The 21,783-nt window shown below is 43.6% G+C and overlaps 1 protein-coding gene across 4 annotated transcripts in view; it reads left to right on the top strand.

The window, feature by feature from the left end:
- Window positions 1-21,783, top strand: part of LOC105891313 (dipeptidyl aminopeptidase-like protein 6) — a 105,052-nt gene that overhangs the window by 62,357 nt on the left and 20,912 nt on the right. For all 4 annotated transcript variants that reach the window (XM_031563400.2, XM_031563401.2, XM_031563398.2 and 1 more), the window contains 6 exons: window positions 7,457-7,571; window positions 11,373-11,471; window positions 15,411-15,505; window positions 15,850-15,924; window positions 16,869-16,921; window positions 17,519-17,600. In XM_031563400.2, coding sequence (XP_031419260.1) covers window positions 7,457-7,571; window positions 11,373-11,471; window positions 15,411-15,505; window positions 15,850-15,924; window positions 16,869-16,921; window positions 17,519-17,600 — 519 coding nt within the window. The remainder of the gene's footprint in view (window positions 1-7,456; window positions 7,572-11,372; window positions 11,472-15,410; window positions 15,506-15,849; window positions 15,925-16,868; window positions 16,922-17,518; window positions 17,601-21,783) is intronic.

The following is a 21,783-nucleotide window of genomic DNA, read 5'->3' as shown; positions in this document are numbered from 1 at the left end:
TTTGGAATATATCCAGCTGACCCACCCATTTCAGCCAAAAGAGGCTGAGATAAAAGAGTAAAATCTAGGCGTCAGGTCACCCGAGAGAAACTGCTGAAACTCTCCTCTTCCTCCTCCTCTTCCTCTTCCTCCCTCCCCCCCCCCCCTCCCTTGTCCCTGCAAGCCTTCAGCCCCAACCCGGTCACTGCCACCCTTGTTATCATTTCTCTCCAATCCACCCACACCCTGCCTTGTTTTTCGCCTGGTGCTCCCTGTTCCCTTGGAAACAGGGCACTGTGACATCAGGAGGGATCTATTTCACACCTGACAGCTAAGGGGGGGGCGGGGGGGCACAGAGTGGCCCCTGCATCTTGAGGGGGGGGTACACATAAAGCCTGTGCCATTCTCACTCTGTCTAGACTCTGAGTAGACCACTACTCCTGTCAAAAACTCTCGTTGTTACATTGTACAATTGTACATTACATTGTTACACTTACAAGTGTGACTCTTGCAGCCATTTTTGTTTTACAACGTATTTGGAAATTGTGGCAGCGAAATGGGTGTTGCTTTGACGTATTGATCATCATTGTGTGATTAGGCAGGCCATGTTAGCTCACACTCACGTTACACCTAGGCTAATGTGAGAGCCTCAATTCCACGCAAAAATGCAACTTTTCGCGAGCTTCTTCACGCATTTAGCACCTTTTTGCCAAGCATAATGCAGAGTTTACCAGAAGGAAATGGCTTTAAATAGGGGGTGAGGAGTCAAACAAGTCTAAGCAAACAGCAGGCTATCTTCTTAATCAATGTGCATGCATTGTGGTCCTCTACATGTTCTACTGCTGTAGCGTTGTTCGCACAAACTCTTGTACATCCGTGTGTGTGTGCCAGTTCTAGTGATTGTAGCCTCCACTATAATCAGACGGTGATGTTCTTCTCTATAGGACTCCTTGGGGACGGCTCTTGATTAAAATGCCCGCTCATGCCCCAGAGTAAAATTGGATGTCAATGGCTGGCTTGGTTTGCATTGCATCTGAAATAAAGACTCACACATTGTGATCCACTGTAGACTTTCAACTGCAGTTCCTCTCCAAACTGGCCAACCAAACCTCAGTGGTCATGTGATGTTCAGGAGGTACACCCTGATTGGGTAGCGGTGGTGTGATGTTCAGGAGGTACACCCTGATTGGGTAGCGGTGGTGCAGCACATCTGTCATTCAGTCCTCAGGTGTTCTTTGAGGAGTCGCTGCTTTAGTCTGGAAAGTATTTCAGGACGAGAAACTTTTTTTTTTCAGTGAAGGGATGTGGGTAACTTGTCTGGAGTGATGTGGTGCAATTCGGTGCAATGCGTTTTGATGTAAGGACATACTCATGTGAGATCAAAGAAAACTGTGAATGCAATAGATGCTTTGAGATAAAGAAAAAAAACACTAGTAGGCAACATTAGGCAAGATCCCTTATTTTGATTGAAGCAAAACTTTAGCTCAACTGCTAGCAGGCCGACTTTGTATTTTCCATGATTGAAACCGAGAGAAGCCATTGCATGCGCAGTGTCATATCAAGTTAACTCCCTTGAACCACTTAAATGATTCACCTCAAGATGAATGGATGAAAAGGAAGCCGTTGGAATCGAATCAAAAAGATTTTCTTTTCCTCCCAAAGGAAACTCCCGTCCCCTACAGCTTCACAGTGGTTGTATTATCTGTTTCTTTCATGATCTCATGATAACCATTTTTTATTCAACAGCCGGTAACTATGCCCACCTCCCTCTGCCACAGTTGTTGACACTGATGTACCTGAGCCCCCTCCTGAAAGGGAACAACATGGAGCGCCTTTTGTTGTCATGGCGAGCAAACAGTATGCCATGTTTTCTTTTTTTTTTGTTTGTTTTTTTTCTTTTTCAGAGAGATGATGGAAACATTCGAAGCTAACTAGTGGCAGTGTCATGCCAGGCGATGTAGTGTTTGTGCCAAAGGTGTGTGTGTTTGCCTGTGGGTGTGTGGTGTGTGTGTGTGTGTGTGTGTGTGTGTGTTTGCCTGTGGGTGTGCGGGGGTAGGGGTGAGGCTGAGGAACACCGTGTGAAGACTACGGCAGCTGGCAAGTGTGAAGGGACAGATGCTTATTATACTCTCAGTCATGTTCCCTCCAGCTGCCATAGGAACTTGACAGGAACAAGTGCCTCATTTGAGAGCTAAAGCATTGTGTGGAGAGAGAGAGTTTCATTACGAGGTACACTGGGAGCTCACAGCCCCCAGGCACAGTAAACATTTTCAAGGAAAAACAAAAACAGCACTTGCGTAACAAAACAGAAGCTGTCCGTAGGCCGTCTGAAGCAAATTTGTTTTCTGCCATGTCATGACCCTATCATGCGAGGAATTAGCCCTCACTGAACCTGAAATGTAACTCCAGATGGCTCATAAGTTACATAGGTTGGTAGTTTTTAGTTAGTTTAGTTAGTCTTGTGTTGAATATTTGGTTGTGAGTGTAATATTGAACTGAAAGACTTTATCAGACATGCCCCTACCTGCTACAGGTACCGTATGTACTCTCTTTTTTTCCACTAAGCACCTGTTCAGCCTGTTACATCTGCTTCATCATTTAGTGTTCTCAAGTGTCTTATGGCTGTCTGTCTGTGACCTAGTTTTCCCAGTTGAGTTCCTCCTGAGAGAAATCAAGTGCAACTTTCCGAAAATTAAACGATCCGGTCAAATTTGCCCATATGAACATATTCGTAATAATAATAATAAACTTTATTTGTATAGCACCTTTCATACAAAACAATGCAGCTCAAAGTGCTTAACAGCAAAGAAATGACGTGGACAGAAATGACATGCACAGTGATCCACATAAAAATAGACATAAGATATATACATAAAACATAAAACATCAACATACAAACTGGGATAAAGTGCATAAACATAAATAAATAAATAAAGTTACCATAAAAACATAAAGATAAAGACAAAGATAGTCTGCTTCACCAACATTATAAACGGTGTGGGCGGCTATTCATGAGCTGCTTTGAGACCGGGGTCTTTTCTGCCAAGATATGTTCCCCATCTCAGCCTGAAGTGCTTATTTGGCAACATGTCATATAGCATAAGATCTTCTCCCTGAAATATCTTCCATTTCCTGTTGCTTTCAGTGTTAATTTAACACGGCCGATGTTATGCACAGGAAGTTCAACATGAACAGGAAGAGGATGAATACTCATCCAAGCGTGGAAGATGAGCTGTAGAAAAGCCTGTGAAGGCTGTACTCTGCTCGTGACTATGGATTGAGTAGATGTTGGGTGGAAATGGGAGTTAAATGGAGCATTGATTCTTTCCATCATAGACGCGGAGGGAAAACATCTCATTAACATTGCCTGCTGGCTGCATTGCATTTCAAAATCAGTGATGTGTTCGGTAGTTTGCCTGCTTGCTGCATTGCATTTCAAAAATCAGTGATTGAGTGTTCAGTAGTTTTTGAAAAAGATACATCAAAAGAAGTACATTCATATAGATATGTCCTGTGCCACAACATAGATATTTTATTGTATACTCTATCCTGTCAAATTTTGAAATAATTCTTGGAAAATTCCCATTCATACATCCAGACTCATAAAACATATATTTCAGCATAATGTATTATCTTGTATACCATAAATATTGTATCCAGGTCAGACAGATTCTTCTGAAACATCCACAAGTTGTGCTGGAGAGTCCAGTGTCCTCAGCACCCGTATCACACAGTCATATAAATTACATTTCAGGCAGAGGCCGGCTCTCATTTCCATTCGGTATAAGATTCTCCTTCACATGTACTTGTGTATGTATATCTTTCACTCCATACACAAACACAAACTATAACTATACTTTTGCAGTGACAATGATGCCGTCATGTTTCAAACTATAGTCTGTGCTGAGAATGACATTGTATGGCAGTGTGACACTGTGTGAGCCACTTAGGTGTTTTCTGCTATAGTCCATGCAGAATTCCATTTAATGAGCCGATCACGTACAGCAGACCTAATGATCCTATTTAGCGATGTGATTAAACTTGTTAGGCCCCTCCATCACTGTCTCCTCTGCTGACATGAACCTCTTGTCCGAAGTCACCTTGAAGGAGATAAACAGGCATCGATAACGCAATGCACGTCACCGAAAATAAGGTTATACAGCTGTTTATGTCATGTTTAAATCAAGAACTTTGGACTGGATGTTTACTCCTCTTTAGTTTTATTTGTTTCTCTCCCTCCACTCCACCACGCACAGGCCAGACACCTCAGACACCTCAGACACCCCAGATAACAACAAGCCATATTTGTTTCAGCTCATTGATGCACGTCCGTACGCATGCACAGACCATTAAAGTGGCTCGGTGCACTGAAAGGCCACGCTGCACACTGATTGCTCCGAAGCCTGTCGATAACTGTGCTTCCAATTAGAGTGTGGGTCTCTATCCAACCTTGCCTACACGCGGCGCCTCGTCTCTCGTCCGCCGGCATGGCTCCGAGCCCCCGGTGTCGAGTCCTCGCGGAGGTCCACTAAGGACACAGACATGGTCTATCCTCCATGATGTCTGCCTCACGGCCCCCACTCAGGTCAAAGAGTCCGACGGACCGGCCGCATGGAAGAGGCACGGCGTGGTCGCCAGCTGGAGGCTGGAAACCAGACAACAAACTAATAGGCTGGAATTACTGAGACGAGTCTTGTGTTTTCTTTTTTAACAGCTGGGTCAGGTCTGCGAATCACTAGGTTTCATCTGACTGAAAGTGCTAACAAGGGAACGCCATTAAGGTGGTGCAACTGCATCCCCTCACAGGGCTTTTCACAAGCACTAGTTATTTTTCTGTAAAAGAAAGTGTGTCCTTGCCTCAGCGTTGTAATCATCTGTTTCTGGGAAATACGGATGAGTTCTATGGAGCTACAACAGAGACTCTAAGTTTGCCATTGAAAAATACTAAATTGCCATTGATTAAAAAAAAAAAAGAAAAAGCAATGCCAATTTTAATTTTCAATGACAAACTTAGCTCCAAGCTTAGCGCTCTCTCACAGGAGTTAGGCACTGAAAATGTTTTTACTGTGTACAATGCAGGAACACAAATTGCGATAATGGTATGTCAAAATAGAGACGTTTGCGATGGATGATTGGGGCTGGTTTTGGATAATATGTAGGTCCATGTTGGTCCAATGCCACCTGGTCATAACAGCTTGAACTGAAAAGTAGTGTTCAAAAACACATAGGCTCTGTGATGTCCATCATCTGCTTTGCTTTGACTTTGACTTTGACTTTGACTTTGTTATTATTATTTTTTTCATGTTACTACTCCTGTTGTAGGTATATAGCCTACATGGTTACTAAACTGTATTATATATTCATTTACACTTTGACAAGAAAATGTCAGAACTGAGTCATTTCTATTATTATGTTCTCAGTGACATGGGACGAGGGTTTTTGTGTTCTTCTGTCACAGACACCCACCAGCCCTTATCTGACAAGCATGAGGAAATCAGACACCAGACTCCTCACTTTATCATCATTAAATCCCACTTGACTGCTCTCAAGCTCAGAGCTGATTTTGCCCCAAAATAGCACAGCACAGTTCCTTGTCTCCTGTCTGGATGAGCTGGTCCCAGGGGCAGTCCACACACCCCACACATCCATGTAGTCTCCCTCCCTCCCACCCCCCCTCCATTAGCTTGTCCTCTAAGTTGTTGCATGTCTGGTTGAAAAGATGGTGTTTAAATGAAGAATTCAATCACTGTCTCCCTCCAATAAACTGTTGAACCAAAGCTCGTTATGCATGCTTAGCGTGCGTGCTTCCCAATGTGTGAGTAGTCGGTTATGTTTGATCCTCCAAAACCTTTCCTTTCTTCCAAATGAAATATTAAACAGGGACAGAAAGAAGACATTTACCCAGCCATTTTTGGCTCATATATTTTTAGACTTTTTCACAATGTTTCAAAATGCATAACAAGCGTAATAAGCAAGCTTTTATGGGGAAAATATTATCATTCATGGATTGAGGCAACGTGCTTGCACTGCCGCCTCACAGCAAGAAGGTCATGAGTTCGATTCCCGCATGGGGCGCTGTTGGCTCTGGGGGGCAGGGATCTCCCCAGACCTTCAGTGCTCAGGTGGGCTATCTCCCGGGCCTTTCTGTGTGGAGTTTGCATGTTCTCCCTGTGTTCACAAGGGGTTTCCTCCAATAAGAACCCCAACAGGAAAAACATGCAAAAACAGCTGAGAAGCTGCCCACTGCTCCTGGAGGGTCCTGGAGGAAGGATGGTCCGGGATGGGTCAAATGCAGAGCGTACATTTCACAGCGATCTCAGGCCTGCGTGTGTTTGTGTGTGTGTGTCCTGTGTCGCCTCCATAAAATACACGTGTGTGTTGCAGTGTGCCGCTTGTGGCAATAAAAGAACTGATTGAAGTCAGCCTTGTTTTTTTTTTTTTTTTTGCTCCTCCTGAGCAACCTGGCAAAGCAGTTTTATCAGGTTTGATTCTATCTCCACAGTCACAGACACATGTCAGTATGGGGTACCTGGAGATCAGGTCTCTTAAAGGGGTACTTCTTGGTCCATGGAAAATATGCTGTCTTGTTTATCGGTTCACACCATTAACATGTCTGGGTTTACGGAGGCAACAGAGACATTTCTGATCAAGAAAGAACATAGTTTATGGTCCCAGGACCACAGGGTTGAACCTAGTGTGCAAAGCCCATGTGCCTTGCAGATACATGCAGGCATATTAGCTTGGGTACTGGTAGCTATTCCATTAGATTACACCTAACGCAAAAATGTAAAGGTGTGCTCCAGAAGACGTTTTTATTTTATTTTACATGTATTGTGATTGCAATGACTAATCAAAACTATTACAGTAGGGCATTGTTAATAACCTTCTAAAAATGTAACAAATCCCCTGAAGAATCCAGCTGTGAGAACTTCTAAGTTAAACCTTTCAATGCAGCGCTCCTACTTATGAATGCTTTGTGTTGACATTTCAATTTGTGCCTCACAGAGGTGTCACTGTGAACCACAGTGTGCATCACAGCATGTCACCCGGCTGACGAGTCAGTTCCTCATATTCATACTCATGGCCTCTAAAACTGTGAATGCGCCATGTTTGTGAAATCACAATTTGCCTTAGCCTCTATAATTAGCCTTAGCCTCTGTGCAGAAATGATGCAGATTGTAGTCATGTATCAGACTGACATGGAAGTCAGTGCCCTGATTCAGAAGTGAGGATTAAATTCAGTACATTTGATGTGCTCAGTTTCCCCAAAACAAAGATGTGACATGACACTACAGGCATTTTCACATGACTCGTGACAACCGTGATACCCTGACCCTGGCGATCTGTTTGTCTCTGATACCCTGATACCCTGACCCTGGCGATGTGTTTGTCTCTGATACCCTGACCCTGGCGATGTGTTTGTCTCTGATACCCTGACCCCTGACCCTGGCGATGTGTTTGTCTCTGTGTTGGGCAGGAGCTGGTGGGGAGCAGTCCGCCTCAGAGGAACTGGAAGGGGATCGCCATCGCCCTGCTGGTCATCCTGTTCATCTGCTCGCTCATCGTCACCTCCGTCATCCTGCTGACCCCGAGTACGGCCAACACACACACTTCACATTAGCGGAGCTGAGGAGTTGCACTGTGCTCATCACATCAGCCATAGCACAGACAGACACTTCACATTAGCGGGCTGAGGAGTTGCACTGTGCTCATCACATCAGCCATAGCACAGGTTCCAAGATTCACATATCCAGGGACTGTTTGTGTCAGGAGGGGAAGGGTCAAGGAAGGATGAGGGAAGGGGAAAAACAGTTGGTAGCTGAGGCTGAGCTAGCATGTGAATGAAGCTGAGCTAGCAAGTTCATTAGTCTGATCTAGCATGTTTATGAGGCTGAGCTAGCATGTTTATGAGGCTGAGCTAGCTTGTTAATGAGGCTGAGCTAGCATGTTTATGAGGCTGAGCTAGCATGTTTATGAGTCTGAGCTAGCATGTTTATGAGGCTGAGCTAGCATGTTAATGAAGCTGAGCTAGCATGTTTATGAGGCTGAGCTAGCATGTTTATGAGTCTGAGCTAGCATGTTTATGAGGCTGATCTAGCATGTTTATGAGGCTGAGCTAGCATGTTTATGAGTCTGAGCTAGCATGTTTATGAGGCTGATCTAGCATGTTTATGAGTCTGAGCTAGCATGTTTATGAGGCTGAGCTAGCATGAGGGGCTGAGTTAGCATGTGGTAACAGAATGTAGGCCTTTTGTAACACCACAGAGACAGAAACTATTAAGCATGCAAACATCTTCAGATAGACTTTTTTTTCAGGTATGGGCACTCTGGTTAAAACAGGAGCCATAACAACTAGACAGAAAGGAGATACTAGACAGGAAGGAGTGGACATGAGACATCAGTACAGTGATGATGGCACACGATTGAAAACACATGCACAAACACACGTTCACACTTACAAATGCACACGCACACATACAAACCCATAGGAAGTAGTTTTTTTGAGCCTGTGATATTGCAGAGAGGATGATAGGTAGTTATTCTGGACGCTAATGTGACTTTAATGTAGATGATGATGGTGATAATGATGCGCTTTCATTTAGCGTAGATTATGATACCATAACTGATCTGGTCATTTGTCAAATTGGCACTACATCAGAAGGGCCTCTGCAGCTTGTTAGAACCATTTTTCTCTCCCAGTGTTTTTTAATGTTCATTTGCCAGGTTTTCCCAATTAGCTACTTAGATGTGAAATTATAAAGCAATAATGTTTTCTCTTTTTCGCGGCGTGATTAATGCTGATTTCAGTCCACTCTCTCTGCAATAAAGCAGCCCAAAGGCCCATCTGATACACTATCTTTTCTGAAGAGTTGCAAGATAGACTGTGATGCAGAGCCCACTGTCTTTAACTTGAGCGCTGACATCAGGCTCTACACACACATATATATATATATATATATATACGAAGAGCTTGTACATGTGGCATTTAGCCAAATTGATGGTCCTCTGAACTAAATTGCTAACTTTTCACATACACTCAAGTCCTGGAGTCATACTTATATCAATCAATCAATCAATCAATCAATCAATCAATCAATTCAATCTTTATAGCGCTTCTCTATATACCCAAAGTCGCTTTACAGAGTCCAGAGTCCAGTAGTCATTCATACACAGTCATACCGGTGGTGGTAAGCTACCTCAGTAGCCACAGCTGCCCTGGGGCAGACTGACATATATATACTATATTGTAACTTGTTAAGAAGAAAAAGTCTTTAAGCCATGAGCTGGTCGGTGAAACCAGATTCCCGTTCACATAGTCTGTTGCCTGTCTCTCTCAATTCACTTGCTCTGACCCAGCTCCGTACTTTATCTTTCGCTTGCCAGACGCGGTGTCCCCTGGCATAGTACACCATTTGGACTAGGTTGTGAGGTGAAAGGCTTAAAGGTGCAGTCCGCAATTCTAATCCCATACACTATTTGTCAAATTCAGTGAATTGCTCTTCACGGTCCTCTAGCTGTCCGTTCAAAAAAAGCTCTGTAAACGGGAGACGAACATAGTGGCTCGGACCGAGTCGTTAACTATCCCAGCCAATCAGCACGATGCTTCAGGGGCATGGAAGGGAGGGGTGTCATTTAACTGGCTGTTGAGCACAAATATCAATAAACGGAATCACGGACAGCACCTTTAAACCCTGTAAAAGTCCTTGCTGATTTGGATCGATGAGGGTAGCAGATCAATAGTTAGTCAACAGAGGTGTGAGCCACACATGCTGGCTAGCCGCTCTGTCCCCTGTGAGCCGTTCTTTGTGGCCATTTCTAACACAGAGGAAAAAGACGTGGTGAGATGTTTGTGCATGTGTGTGTATGTGTGTGTGTATGTTTGTGTGTATGAGATAGAGAGAGAGAGGGAGGGGGAGGGGGGAGGGAGAGAGAGAGAGAGAGGGAGAGGTGGGTCGAATGTGTATTGACTGAAGGGAAAGACACACCACCACTGGGCCCTCAAGGATTTGATTGTTTGGTTGCAGTGTGTATGGAGTGGTAAAGTGGTAAAAGGAAATAGCATAAAAATGCAGTGCCTTGAAGGATGCTGATGAATGAATATCCGTGAGTCGGAAGTGAGAGAGAGATGACGCAAGAGAGGGCTAAAATGAGGCGTTTACTGAGAAAATCCCCAAATCACCTCTAAGGTCACATGATTTATGTATTTGACAGCCAAGCAGCAATCATATCTGCTGCTTCCTGATTAACTGACTAACTGATCAACGAAACAATAAAGTCACATGCAGTCCACCAAACAAGGCTAAATAGGCTAGAGAATGCCACCAATTATCAAAATCCCATCGCCGGTGATTTGCTGCACTCCCACGTCCATTACAGGCCCAGCAGGGTACAGTGGAATAAGTGACAATAATGATCATGGTCGATGAACCAATGGATCCCTGGAGAGAAAAAAAGGCAACCTTGGCTGGCAGACCTTTCAAGCTTGTGTATCTGAGGGATGTTACCAACCAAAGATTCATGCCGCTCTATAATGTTTGGTTCCCACTGACTTGAATGGGTCCATACGTGAGCGAAACTTACCAAAGCTTAAGTTCTTGTCGAGGGCTACAAGTGCTCTTCTTTCATGTTGTCACAGCTGCAAAACCCCATTGCTACAAAAGGTCCTTGGTTACGCAGCGCCTTTTATTAAGCCCTTTACAGAAGTAGCTCTTTGTTTGTAACTCACAGCCCTCTTCCGTCATTGAGGATACATGCAGACCCCATAACTACTGCATCCACAGAACCTGCAGACCCCATAACTACTGCATCCACAGAACCTGCAGACCCATAACTACTGCATCCACAGAACCTGCAGACCCATAACTACTGCATCCACAGAACCTGCAGACCCATAACTACTGCATCCACAGAACCTGCAGACCCCAGAACTACTGCATCCACAGAACCTACCGGCCATGCAACATAGTCCATTCTATGATGTTTCATGGGTGATTCTGGTTTCAGCCTTTCATCAAGTAATTAATGGCTGTGTTTGCCCTGACTGTTCCAGTTGCAGTTGGTGTACAAATCTGATTCCAAACCTTAAACCAGAAACACCCATATCTTTGAGGGAGAGGTGGGTTCAAGGTACGGGTGTGATATTAGTTTCAAGTCATGAGTTTGAATTAGACTAAGGAAGTGTAGCAATTTCAGTTTTCAGTAAGTAGGTTTGAATACCTGCTCTCTGAATATATACACAGTACTAATGAAGACTCTTTGACCCAAGCTACCAACTTCTCACTAAGAATAATGATATACTCATTGTTATCATCCCTTCCTTTGTCATTAAGTCAAAGGAGCTGGAAAAGACAGGTTCACCTAATACTGTCGATATGCTTTCCTCTTACCTGTAGATGTGGATGACAGCTTGGTGGGGAAGAAGAAGATAACGGTGGAACACGTCTTCAGCAAAGACCTTCAAATCCACGATCCCGAGGCTACGTGGCTTAGCGGTAAGTGCTGCTGGATTTGGCGACCCCCCTCTGACCTCCTCTCTCCCTCCTGAGCGCTGAACTCTCTGTGCTTTGCCAGCTCGTGCTCGTCTGAGGAGAGATTGTGCCATTTGACACCATTAAAATTCTCATCTCCAATCTCCAGTCAGGTATTTCGTAAGCACCTCGAGCATAAATCCCTCTTTTAATGTGGCATTAAGAAGCAGAGGCAAGTGGCTCAGACAGAGCACTCTCTGTGTGCTTTTGACATTTTATTTCTTAATTGTTCACCGCTAACGTGACTTGTAGAACTTACTGTAGCTATTAAAATAAAGTAAAAAGTCTGTTGACGTGCATGAATTAGGCCGTGGCTACAAAACCCAGCTGCTCGCCTGAAAATGCCACAAGGGCAATAATGTAGAGTTTAAAACCAACCATAACTGTAATGAGCCTGCCTGGAAGAAGATGCAAATACCAGCCTGGAAGGTCAGAGTGAAAACTCTGAAACTCTGAAAACTATTTGGAAAGTGTGCCAGAAGAAAGCCTTTGCTTTCGCTAAACCACAAATGACCTCGGGGTTAACTAGATGCTACTGGAACTTCAACTGAAACTGGGTTTTGGGGTCAGATGAGACAAAAATAAAGCTCCACGGCGATAAACACTGAAGATGCGTTTGGCGCACAAATAAGGATGGCTATGCAGAAAAGACCTCCATTTAACTATGGTGGAGGTTCTGTGATTGAGAGGGACCACGTCCCCTATGATGGAGAGGGACCACGTCCCCTGTGATTGAGATGGACCAAGTCCCCTATGATGGAGAGGGTCCTCTGGCTTAAAGCTGATTGAAAAATGAGTTAAAGGAGAGAGCCCACAGATGGGTCTGGAGGAAATCTGTTCTGAGAGATGTTCTCCGATGCCTTGCTCCGTATTCTCTAACCTCATAAAACCTTACAGGAGAAGACTCCAGGGCTATTATAGGTGTGCTACTGTGAGGCAAAGGGGCTTAGAATACTAATGATTGTGAGACTAGGACAACCAAGTCAGAAGAACTAATGGAACATCAAGAGAATAGAAATCAATCAAGTGTAACGTTTGTATTTCATAGCTTTTTAAAAGGCATACTACACTGCATTTCACACAGTATATGGTGAAATGGAATTTAATAGAATGCTGAATTGAACTTCAATTCTATTTCCATAATAATAATACAAAAGTAAACAGATGCTGAATTTACTTTTCTTAAAGAAAATTATAAAGATAATGTTAATGTTAATTCAATGCAAAAGTATTTCATAGACCTTTAGGTTCGTTATTACAAAGAATTACAAACCAAATACTGCCAATGACTCCACTAAGCTGACACATGGTAATTATGAAAGGCAGAAAAGTCAGAGAAAATGTCTGGCACCGGGTCAAGTTTGAATAGCAAGCCAAAGGACCGTCTCCACAGCAGCTGGGTCAAGATAATTGACCACAAGAGTTTTCTGCCCCTGCACAGACCTGCCTCTCAGCAATGCCTCTCGAGAGCTAGCCTACCTCCCATTAGCATGTGCCATTAGCACTGATTAGCATGTCTGTGCTTCACAAACTCATTAGCAAATTTAGCGAGTTTGTTTATGAGTTCAATTAGCAGTTTTCCTCTCAGTAGACTGTTCTGTTGTTGCATTCAAACAAGACTATTAGCATACTTTGAATGTGGACTGTACTTAATATGCCTGGGTCTCTTGGAGATCAGCACCACTTGTGACATAACTCCCAGGGTAAATCTGCCTTAATGCACTGGCGTAACAGTGCACTACCAACACTTTATACTCAGGCACTATTCCACTCATCTATGTGGAATGTGAGGTGGATATGTTTTAACTTACTTCCGCACTGAAGTCTTCCATTCTTAAGAACGAGTGGCAAAATATATGATATTCAAAAGATAACATGCGAAAAAATTAAAACATTTGTGTAAATAATACACTTTACATTTATATAGTGTTGCATTTTAATTCTGTAAAGGCATGATTTGGAACTTCACCAGTGACTTATGTGTTACGAGGTTTGGTGAATAATGGACTACCTCGGTGAATAAATGTACTTTATGTCCATTAAAGTCATTAAGAGGTTGCTGGCTAATGTGCTGAAATGTTCACAACACAAGTAGTGGTGTGGGGGTTATTTTCAGTGATGTGTGGGGACCACTGGACTCCGTGTGCAGCTTCAGTGCTATAATGCTCCGTATACTGACTTTGATCAGTGGCACTGCCACGTGAACAATAACAACCATCTTTTTAGAGAACGACAGGCTTTTCTGCTTTTCTGAGTTATGTCACCATCCCCAACCAGCGTACCCCCCACCCCACCCCCACCCCCTTTTCAGATTCTAAGCTATGGTCTCATTTGAAATACAAGCAACATATCCATCCCGCTTGATGGTTTATTTTTTCATGATGGAACCCAATTTAAAAGCGTGCCCCAGCTATGCTTATGTATCCGTTTCTGTGCGTCTCCTGTGGATGCTGCCAGGCGCCGTGGCGATTTAAGGCGAAGGGCCCCCCTGGGACACAGCCCCATTCCTCCCTCCCAGACCCCCTCCCACAGCGTGGCCTTGATCACCCATTTAAAAGCGTCCCCGTCTCGATTATTCATCGAGGTGGTATCTGTTTCCAGCGTGTTGGCAGCCCAGGCCGGGCTTTCTCACAACATTAATTGCCCAAATAAATAAATTCAGCAGCTGCAACTGCATTTAAATGGAGGCTGTAACCCTGAGAAGGATGAATATACGCACGGATGAATAGATGGGCCGTCGCCTGTTCTGGTGAAGTGCCCTTGCTACTGAAAGTGCTTCCTGGAACACAGTGGTAGATACCGCATACTCTGATGCGCTGTGTGTGCTGCGGCCTTAATAACAATATCAAATGACTGAACAATAAGCCTACAGAAACAGTTGCGTTGCATTTTAAACAGTGAATGGCTGAAGACTAAATTCAGTTTTGTAACCGAAATCAGTGTGGGAGGGGAGGTACATGTATTTTTAATATAAATAATATAATTTTCTTTTTCCCAAAAAATCTAAAAGCACATTAAAGCCTTCCTGTTGTATGGCGAATCATCAATCATCTGCTTTTGAGTGCCTGTCTCTGAAACTTTGCTGAGAAGAAAGAAAAGGCTGCATCTGCATTAAAGTAATGTTGTTAATTGAACATCAAATATCAGAGATCTTCAATTAGAAACGTTCATTTCAGCAAGTGCAGCCTTTTCTTTATTCTTCACAGAATTTTGACATGTATTTAGGCCTCGCACTCGCACAGGCCAGGACACTGTTTAACAAATGAGCTTCTTCCCTGCTAAAGTCTGAAAAGTAATCCCAGTTCCCCCAAGACCAATGTTTAAGTTCATGTTTTCATACTGTACTCCTCAGCGCCACTGTAGACAATGAGACCTAGTAGATCACGGTGACGATAAGACACAATTGGCCTGATAACACTCACAGGAGAGAGTTGTCATACCGTAGTTACTGTCTCTCTGAGTGTTATCTTCTGTAAGACCGTATCTTCTGTTATCTTCTGTTTCAGTAAGACGGCAGGTGGTCCCGTCTCTCACGACGCAACAAGTCTTTTATTTCTCTTGAAATGATTCGTGATCATGATCACAAATGATCATTTATATGACTGACAGTTTAATTCAGTTCAAAGTGGGATGATGGTGCCATTCGGTAGCTGCTGTGAGAGCTCATCATCTGGCCACTGTTATTTTTTTGATTTATTGTCAATGTTATGTTTGATATACGTTAATGCCTTTTTTAGGTTGTATAGCCTTTTTCACTCTGGCAGGGGGACTGCCAATGGAAACTAGCCTTTTGGCTATAATTGGGTGCATTTACATTTTAATGTTCATGAATGTACACTGTCCCTCTTGTTCAAATAAACAAATTGATTGATTGATTGATTGATTGATTGGTTTCTGTCACAGACAATGAAGTGTTGTTCCGCAGCCGATCGGGAGACCTGGTCAAGCTCAACGTGGAGACCAACAGGACAGACGTGTTGGTGGAGGGCAGCATGTTTGTGAGTTGCCGTTTTTTTGCTGTGTGTATGGCTAGGTGGTTGTTATGGCAAATTAAGATGAAATTAGTCAAGATGTCTGTATGTGTGTAGTGGTGTGTTCTCATGTGTCATGTTTTTGCTGTTTGTTGTGAGCATGCCAAGAGAAATTCCAAACAAGCCACAGGGTTGTCATGACACATTAAGATGAGATGAATCAAGATGTCTCATCTTTTCTTGTTTGTCCAGTAGTGTCTTGTCTTGACTGTTGTGAAAGCCCACAGTTGTTTTTATTTTGTTGGTTGTAAGAGAACTTACAAAAAAATACTTTTAAAACTATGAATTTCGTGTCTTATTTCACTTTGCAGAAGAGACACTCAGCAAGCAGGTACCAGGTGTCCCCGGACATGACACACGTGCTGCTGGCCTTGAACATTGAGCCCGTGAGTCTTTGAGCTCTGATGGAGAGTTTAGGAACATGTCTTTATTTCTATATACATATACTCAGGGAGGGTTTAGAAACATGTCTTTATTTCTATATACATATACTCAGGGAGGGTTTAGAAACATGTCTTTATTTCTATATACATATACTCAGGGAGGGTTTAGAAACATGCCTTTATTTCTATATACATATACTCAGGGAGGGTTTAGAAACATGTCTTTATTTCTATATACATACACTCAGGGAGGGTTTAGAAACATGTCTTTATTTCTATATACATATACTCAGGGAGGGTTTAGAAACATGTCTTTATTTCTATATACATATACTCAGGGAGGGTTTAGAAACATGTCTTTATTTCTATATACATATACTCAGGGAGGGTTTAGAAACATGCCTTTATTTCTATATACATATACTCAGGGAGGGTTTAGAAACATGTCTTTATTTCTATATACATATACTCAGGGAGGGTTTAGAAACATGTCTTTATTTCTATATACATATACTCAGGGAGAGTTTAGGAACATGTCTTTATTTCTATATACATATACTCAGGGAGGATTTAGAAACATGTCTTTATTTCTTACCAGATATGCAGAGCTGACTCATATAGTCACATGCAGTCATCCAACAAAACAGTTGAGGATGTGCTACAGTGGCAGATTTGGATCGTAATTTGCCATTAGTTTTCGTTCAGACTCTTTTATTGATGCTTTCAAATTTATGGCTTGAAAAGATTGCCCGTGAGGTTTTGAGTTTTGTCCCTTATGCCACATAACAATGCCACATTTGACGATAAATGTCAGTTTGGTTCAGACTAACATCAACCAATCTGAGCAGTATAATAGGGTAGGATAGGATTTTTTTCATGCTGATTTTTCATATCATGCTAAATACATTTAGCGCAATTATATATTTGATCTTTCTTCATCTTTTCAGATCTATCAGCACTCCCATATGGCTGACTACATCATCTGCAGTCTCTCCACACCGTGAGTATTCACCTCGAGTCCAGCAGCCTGTTGTATACCAACTTCCTGTAGGTCTTGATCCACTAAGCGTTTGTTGATCATAAAACTCTCACAACAACACCCCTAGGTATTGTTATGATATCACGTCAGGATAAAACATTTCTAAAAGCACGTTAATTGATTGTCCTCCTTTAATCGTCATCGGACATCTCAATCATGAAGGCAGTGTCTTGCACAGTTTTGTTTACACTGCCACCTAGTGGCCTATCCATATGCCCACAAGCCTACAGGAAAGAGGGGGAGCTAAAAAGGGTTCTAAAGCGCTTCATATGTATTAGGGTAGACACTGTTTTCCTCATAGACTCCCGGCCCCCTTTGTGTTTAAACTTTGAGTTGTAGGAATGGTAGTATTGTAGTATACTTTAGAATTAGAATATATATTATAATAGAACTACATACTGGACACACACACACACCATACATATACGCTCCCACACACTTGACACACACGCACCATACATATACGCTCCCACACACTTGCCACACACGCTCATACATACTTGGAAAGGAAGAGGGAGAAAGACTGACTTTGATCGGATTTGTATTTTACATTTGCAGAGACGTCCATCCTCTGAACCCGTCAGAGGTGCGCAGCAGTAAGCTGCAGTACGCAGGGTGGGGGCCCAAAGGCCAGCAGCTGGTGAGTCCCCCGCTTCTCAGCACAGCAACACTTTATTACAAAAAAAATGTTTGCACTAAGTAGCTACCTACCAAATATTCAACAAACTGAAGTACCTTTCAACAGACATCAAGCCATTTTTATACCCTGACTCTAACCCTATCGTGTGGCTGAAATATTACACAAGGTTCAGTCCCACCTTACAGCTGAGGGTACAAAGGGCAATTCAGAGGGTCATTTATGCTGATGCCAATGTAAGTTTGGCACATGTGTGGGGGCACTGTGGCGCAAGCAGCAGCCCCGACCATATATGGGCTTAAACGCCTACGGGGACACAGGTTTGAATCCGACCCGCGCTCATTTACCGATCCCACTCCCCACCTCTCCTCTCCCTCTCATTTCCTGTCCAAACCTTCACTGTCCTATCCGATTAAAGGCAAAAAGCCCAAAAATAAATCTTAAAAAAAAAAAAAAATAAGTTTGGCACATGCACTGAATGCACAAGTCTGTATGCCATTCAGAGCATATCTAATGATGTGGGTGAATCACTGAACTGAACGTGTGTAATGTGGGACCTGAGCAGTATTGGTGCTAATGGGGTCAGGATAGTTTCAGGCCTTTGGAACACCTGTCATCGCACCCCTCATCACCGTGGGGCCGCGGTGCTAACGGCAACCATACCATGGCAGACCACACAGATGAAGAAGCAGATGGCACTGTGGTGGCATGGCTCCCGAAAATGCCAGGCCGTGGCTCGAGATGCCATGATAGCTCTCTGACGCATTCACCCTTCATAATAACACCAGAATAAATCGGGGTTTTTTTTATTTTTTATGCCCCGGGCACAACACCGGTTGTGGTGGCAGAGCCTGTGAGCGCGGTGAAGGGAGAGGCCCAGGTCCTGGTGAGGAGCGATTGGAGTCTGGGCATCAGGCTGCTCTCTCTCTCTCTCTCTCTCTCTCTCTCTCTCTCTCTCTCTCTCTCTCTCTCTCCATCAGCCGTGGGCAATTAGTCAACACGACATTCAAAGGCACCGCACTGAAGGTCACCCACTCCACAGCACCCCAGGGGGAGAGAAAGAAGGAAAGAGAGAAAGAAAGAAAGAGATAGATGTTGGTGTGTTAAAGAGAAAGAAAAAATGAAAAAAAAGACACAGATGTGTGTGTTAGCGAGAAAGAAAGAATGAGAGAGAGAAAATTGTGTGTTGGAGAGAAAGAAAGAAAGAAAGGGAGGGATATTTGTGTGTTAAAGTGAAAGAAAGAAAGAGAGGGATGATTGTGTGTTAGAGAGAAAGAAAGAAAGAGAGGGATGATTGTGTGTTAGAGAGAAAGAAAGAAAGAGAGGGATGATTGTGTGTTAGAGAGAAAGAAAGAAAGAAAGAGAGGGATGATTGTGTGTTAAAGTGAAAGAAAGAAAGAGAGGGATGATTGTGTGTTAAAGTGAAAGAAAGAAAGAGCGGGATGTTTGTGTGTTAGAGAGAAAGAAAGAAAGAGAGGGATGATTGTGTGTTAGAGAGAAAGAAAGAAAGAGAGGGATGATTGTGTGTTAGAGAGAAAGAAAGAAAGAGATGGATGTTTGTGTGTTAAAGTGAAAGAAAGAAAGAGAGGGATGTTTGTGTGTTAAGAGAGAAAGAAAGAAAGAAAGAGAGGGATGATTGTGTGTTAGAGAGAAAGAAAGAAAGAGAGGGATGTTTGTGTGTTAGAGAGAAAGAAAGAAAGAGAGGGATGATTGTGTGTTAGAGAGAAAGAAAGAAAGAGAGGGATGATTGTGTGTTAAAGTGAAAGAAAGAAAGAGATGGATGTTTGTGTATCAGCGGGAAAGGAGCCAGTAGAGGAGAGGAAGAGATGAATAGACCAAGACCAAGAGCTCCAGAGTGAAAGAGACCCAGAGCTCCAAAGTGAAAGGGCGCTAGCCTTTGAAAGAACCTTGGAGCAGCCTTGTACTACCCAAAGTAAACCCCCCCAAAGAAAAGTGTTTTGTACACACAGAACCTATGTCTGCTCTCGCTCTCTCATGTGAGCACACACACACATGTACTTCACTCTCTTTCAAGCTCTCACATTTTCAGGAAGTGTATGTAAGCACCTACACACGAGTACACACACACACACACACACACACACACACACACGCACACACAGACACACACACACACACACACACACATCCCTCAGCGTCTCAGACTCTTTCAGGTGGCTTCGATTAACTTGTTTTCTCCCTTCTTCCTGCGGGAGCGTGTTGTTTTTTTCTCTCTCAGCTACCCTTGCTTTTTCGCCATTCTGCTTTTTTTGTGTGGCGATGGCTGCCTTTCACGCAGCCGAGTATCAGGCGTATTGGTGAGAGCCATACAGCTCTTCACAGCCAGTTCCTGTAATGCCACTCTTCTTGAAAACTTCTCTTTTCACTCTCTCGAGCGTGTGGCATAGAGGCCCCCTTCAGGCAGCAGCTGAACAGAGATGGCAACCGAGGTTTTCAAAGCAACAAAAGGGTTCATTCAAAGGCATCTGTTTCCAAAAGTGGACTTTTCAGTTTATTGATTGGTGGTAAAAAACCAGCGTCAGAAATGCCCCCTTTTGCAGCTGTGGGTAACTCGGAGTGTCACCGAATGTTTTGAGCTCAATTATTTCTCATTCTCCTGCTCACTTTTCTTTTCGTCTTCAACCCCGGAGTCTTTTTAGCCCACGGTGTCTTCAATGTACACAGGTGATAATGAAACAAGAGCCTCTTTCGAGTGAATGAGTAATTTGTCCTTTTGTGTCTGTTGTTCGAAAAATAAACTCTTTGTCGTCTCCCCGAATCATGAGAGCACGGCTGCGGAAGTTTCTATAGACAGACCCTGCAACGGAGTATAGTATAGCTACAGTGTGCATGCATGGCACACAAACACGCTGAATTTAAAAGGAAATTGAAATGACAACACTTCATGCTCTTGGTTTCAGTGGCTTTGCTGACACAACTCTAGATGTTAGGCTGCCTCTGGTGAAGTGTCATGCCTCTTCCTGGGGAAGCTGTTTTGTAGCCATGACAAAATGGCAAGGGCACAGCACCCTGCACCGCGCTATCTGTGAGTGCACGCATCAGGGGTGTTTCATTATAGCTAGCACGTCAGGACATGTCACATCTTTTGACAGCTAGTGTGCCACGTCTGTCATAGTGGCAGAGAAGAAGCCTTGTGAAATTACCTGGCTGTACTCTCCACGCTCTCCCCTTATTTATGCAGAAAATAAAATAAGGGGTAAAAGTAGAGACATTTTTTTTCTTCATTTAACCTTGAATGTTTTCCCTCGTGCATAAATAGATGCGTCCCCCTGAAGGATGCTTTCAAAGCCAAATCAAAACACATAACACACATACGCATTCCTACAGCTTTCATCCTAGATCAGCCAGAGAGTTCCCTTTCTGGCTAAAGACTCTTTCCTTCACAAGAACAACTGAAATGCAATGGGCATTAAATAAACCTGGCCTGTGCGATGACCAGGATCCATCCTCAAACCCTTTAGCGTGGCTCAGGCCTCCCAGTATACAGTAGCACAGATGCCCAGCTGGCACAGAGAGACGTCTGTCAGGGTGCCAACAGCCTGGGATATGTGCCTGGCGTCTGCCATCAAACAACACTCCCATCACACACACAAACACACAGAAGTGCATGCATACGCACTGTCTCTCTATCTCCCACACACACACACACACACACACACACACACACACACACACACACACACACACACACACACACACACACACACACACACACACACACACACACACACACACACACACACACACACACACACAGGCACCACAGCTGCCACTCGTTGCCTGTCAGTCAGCCTTGAAACTGTGACGAGGCTAATGTAGCGGCTGTGTAGTGCTGGCTCTGGTCCAGGTGTGTGGAGGAGCTGTCTTATTAAAGAATGAGGCCATGTAGCATACATCACCCTGCATTCTCACACACTGCTTTCTTCAGGGCTTGGCCATGTAGCATACATCACCCTGCATTCTTACACACTGCTTTCTTCAGGGCTTGGCCATGTAGCATACATCACCCTGCATTCTCACACACTGCTTTCTTCAGGGCTTGGCCATGTAGCATACATCACCCTGCATTCTCACACACTGCTTTCTTCAGGGCTTGGCCATGTAGCATACATCACCCTGCATTCTCACACACTGCTTTCTTCAGGGCTTGGAACAGTGCAACAGA

The sequence above is a fragment of the Clupea harengus genome, chromosome 25 (genome assembly GCF_900700415.2).
Source record: "Clupea harengus chromosome 25, Ch_v2.0.2, whole genome shotgun sequence".
Taxonomy (NCBI): Eukaryota; Metazoa; Chordata; class Actinopteri; order Clupeiformes; family Clupeidae; genus Clupea; species Clupea harengus.
This window is presented reverse-complemented; position numbering and strand designations above follow the sequence as displayed.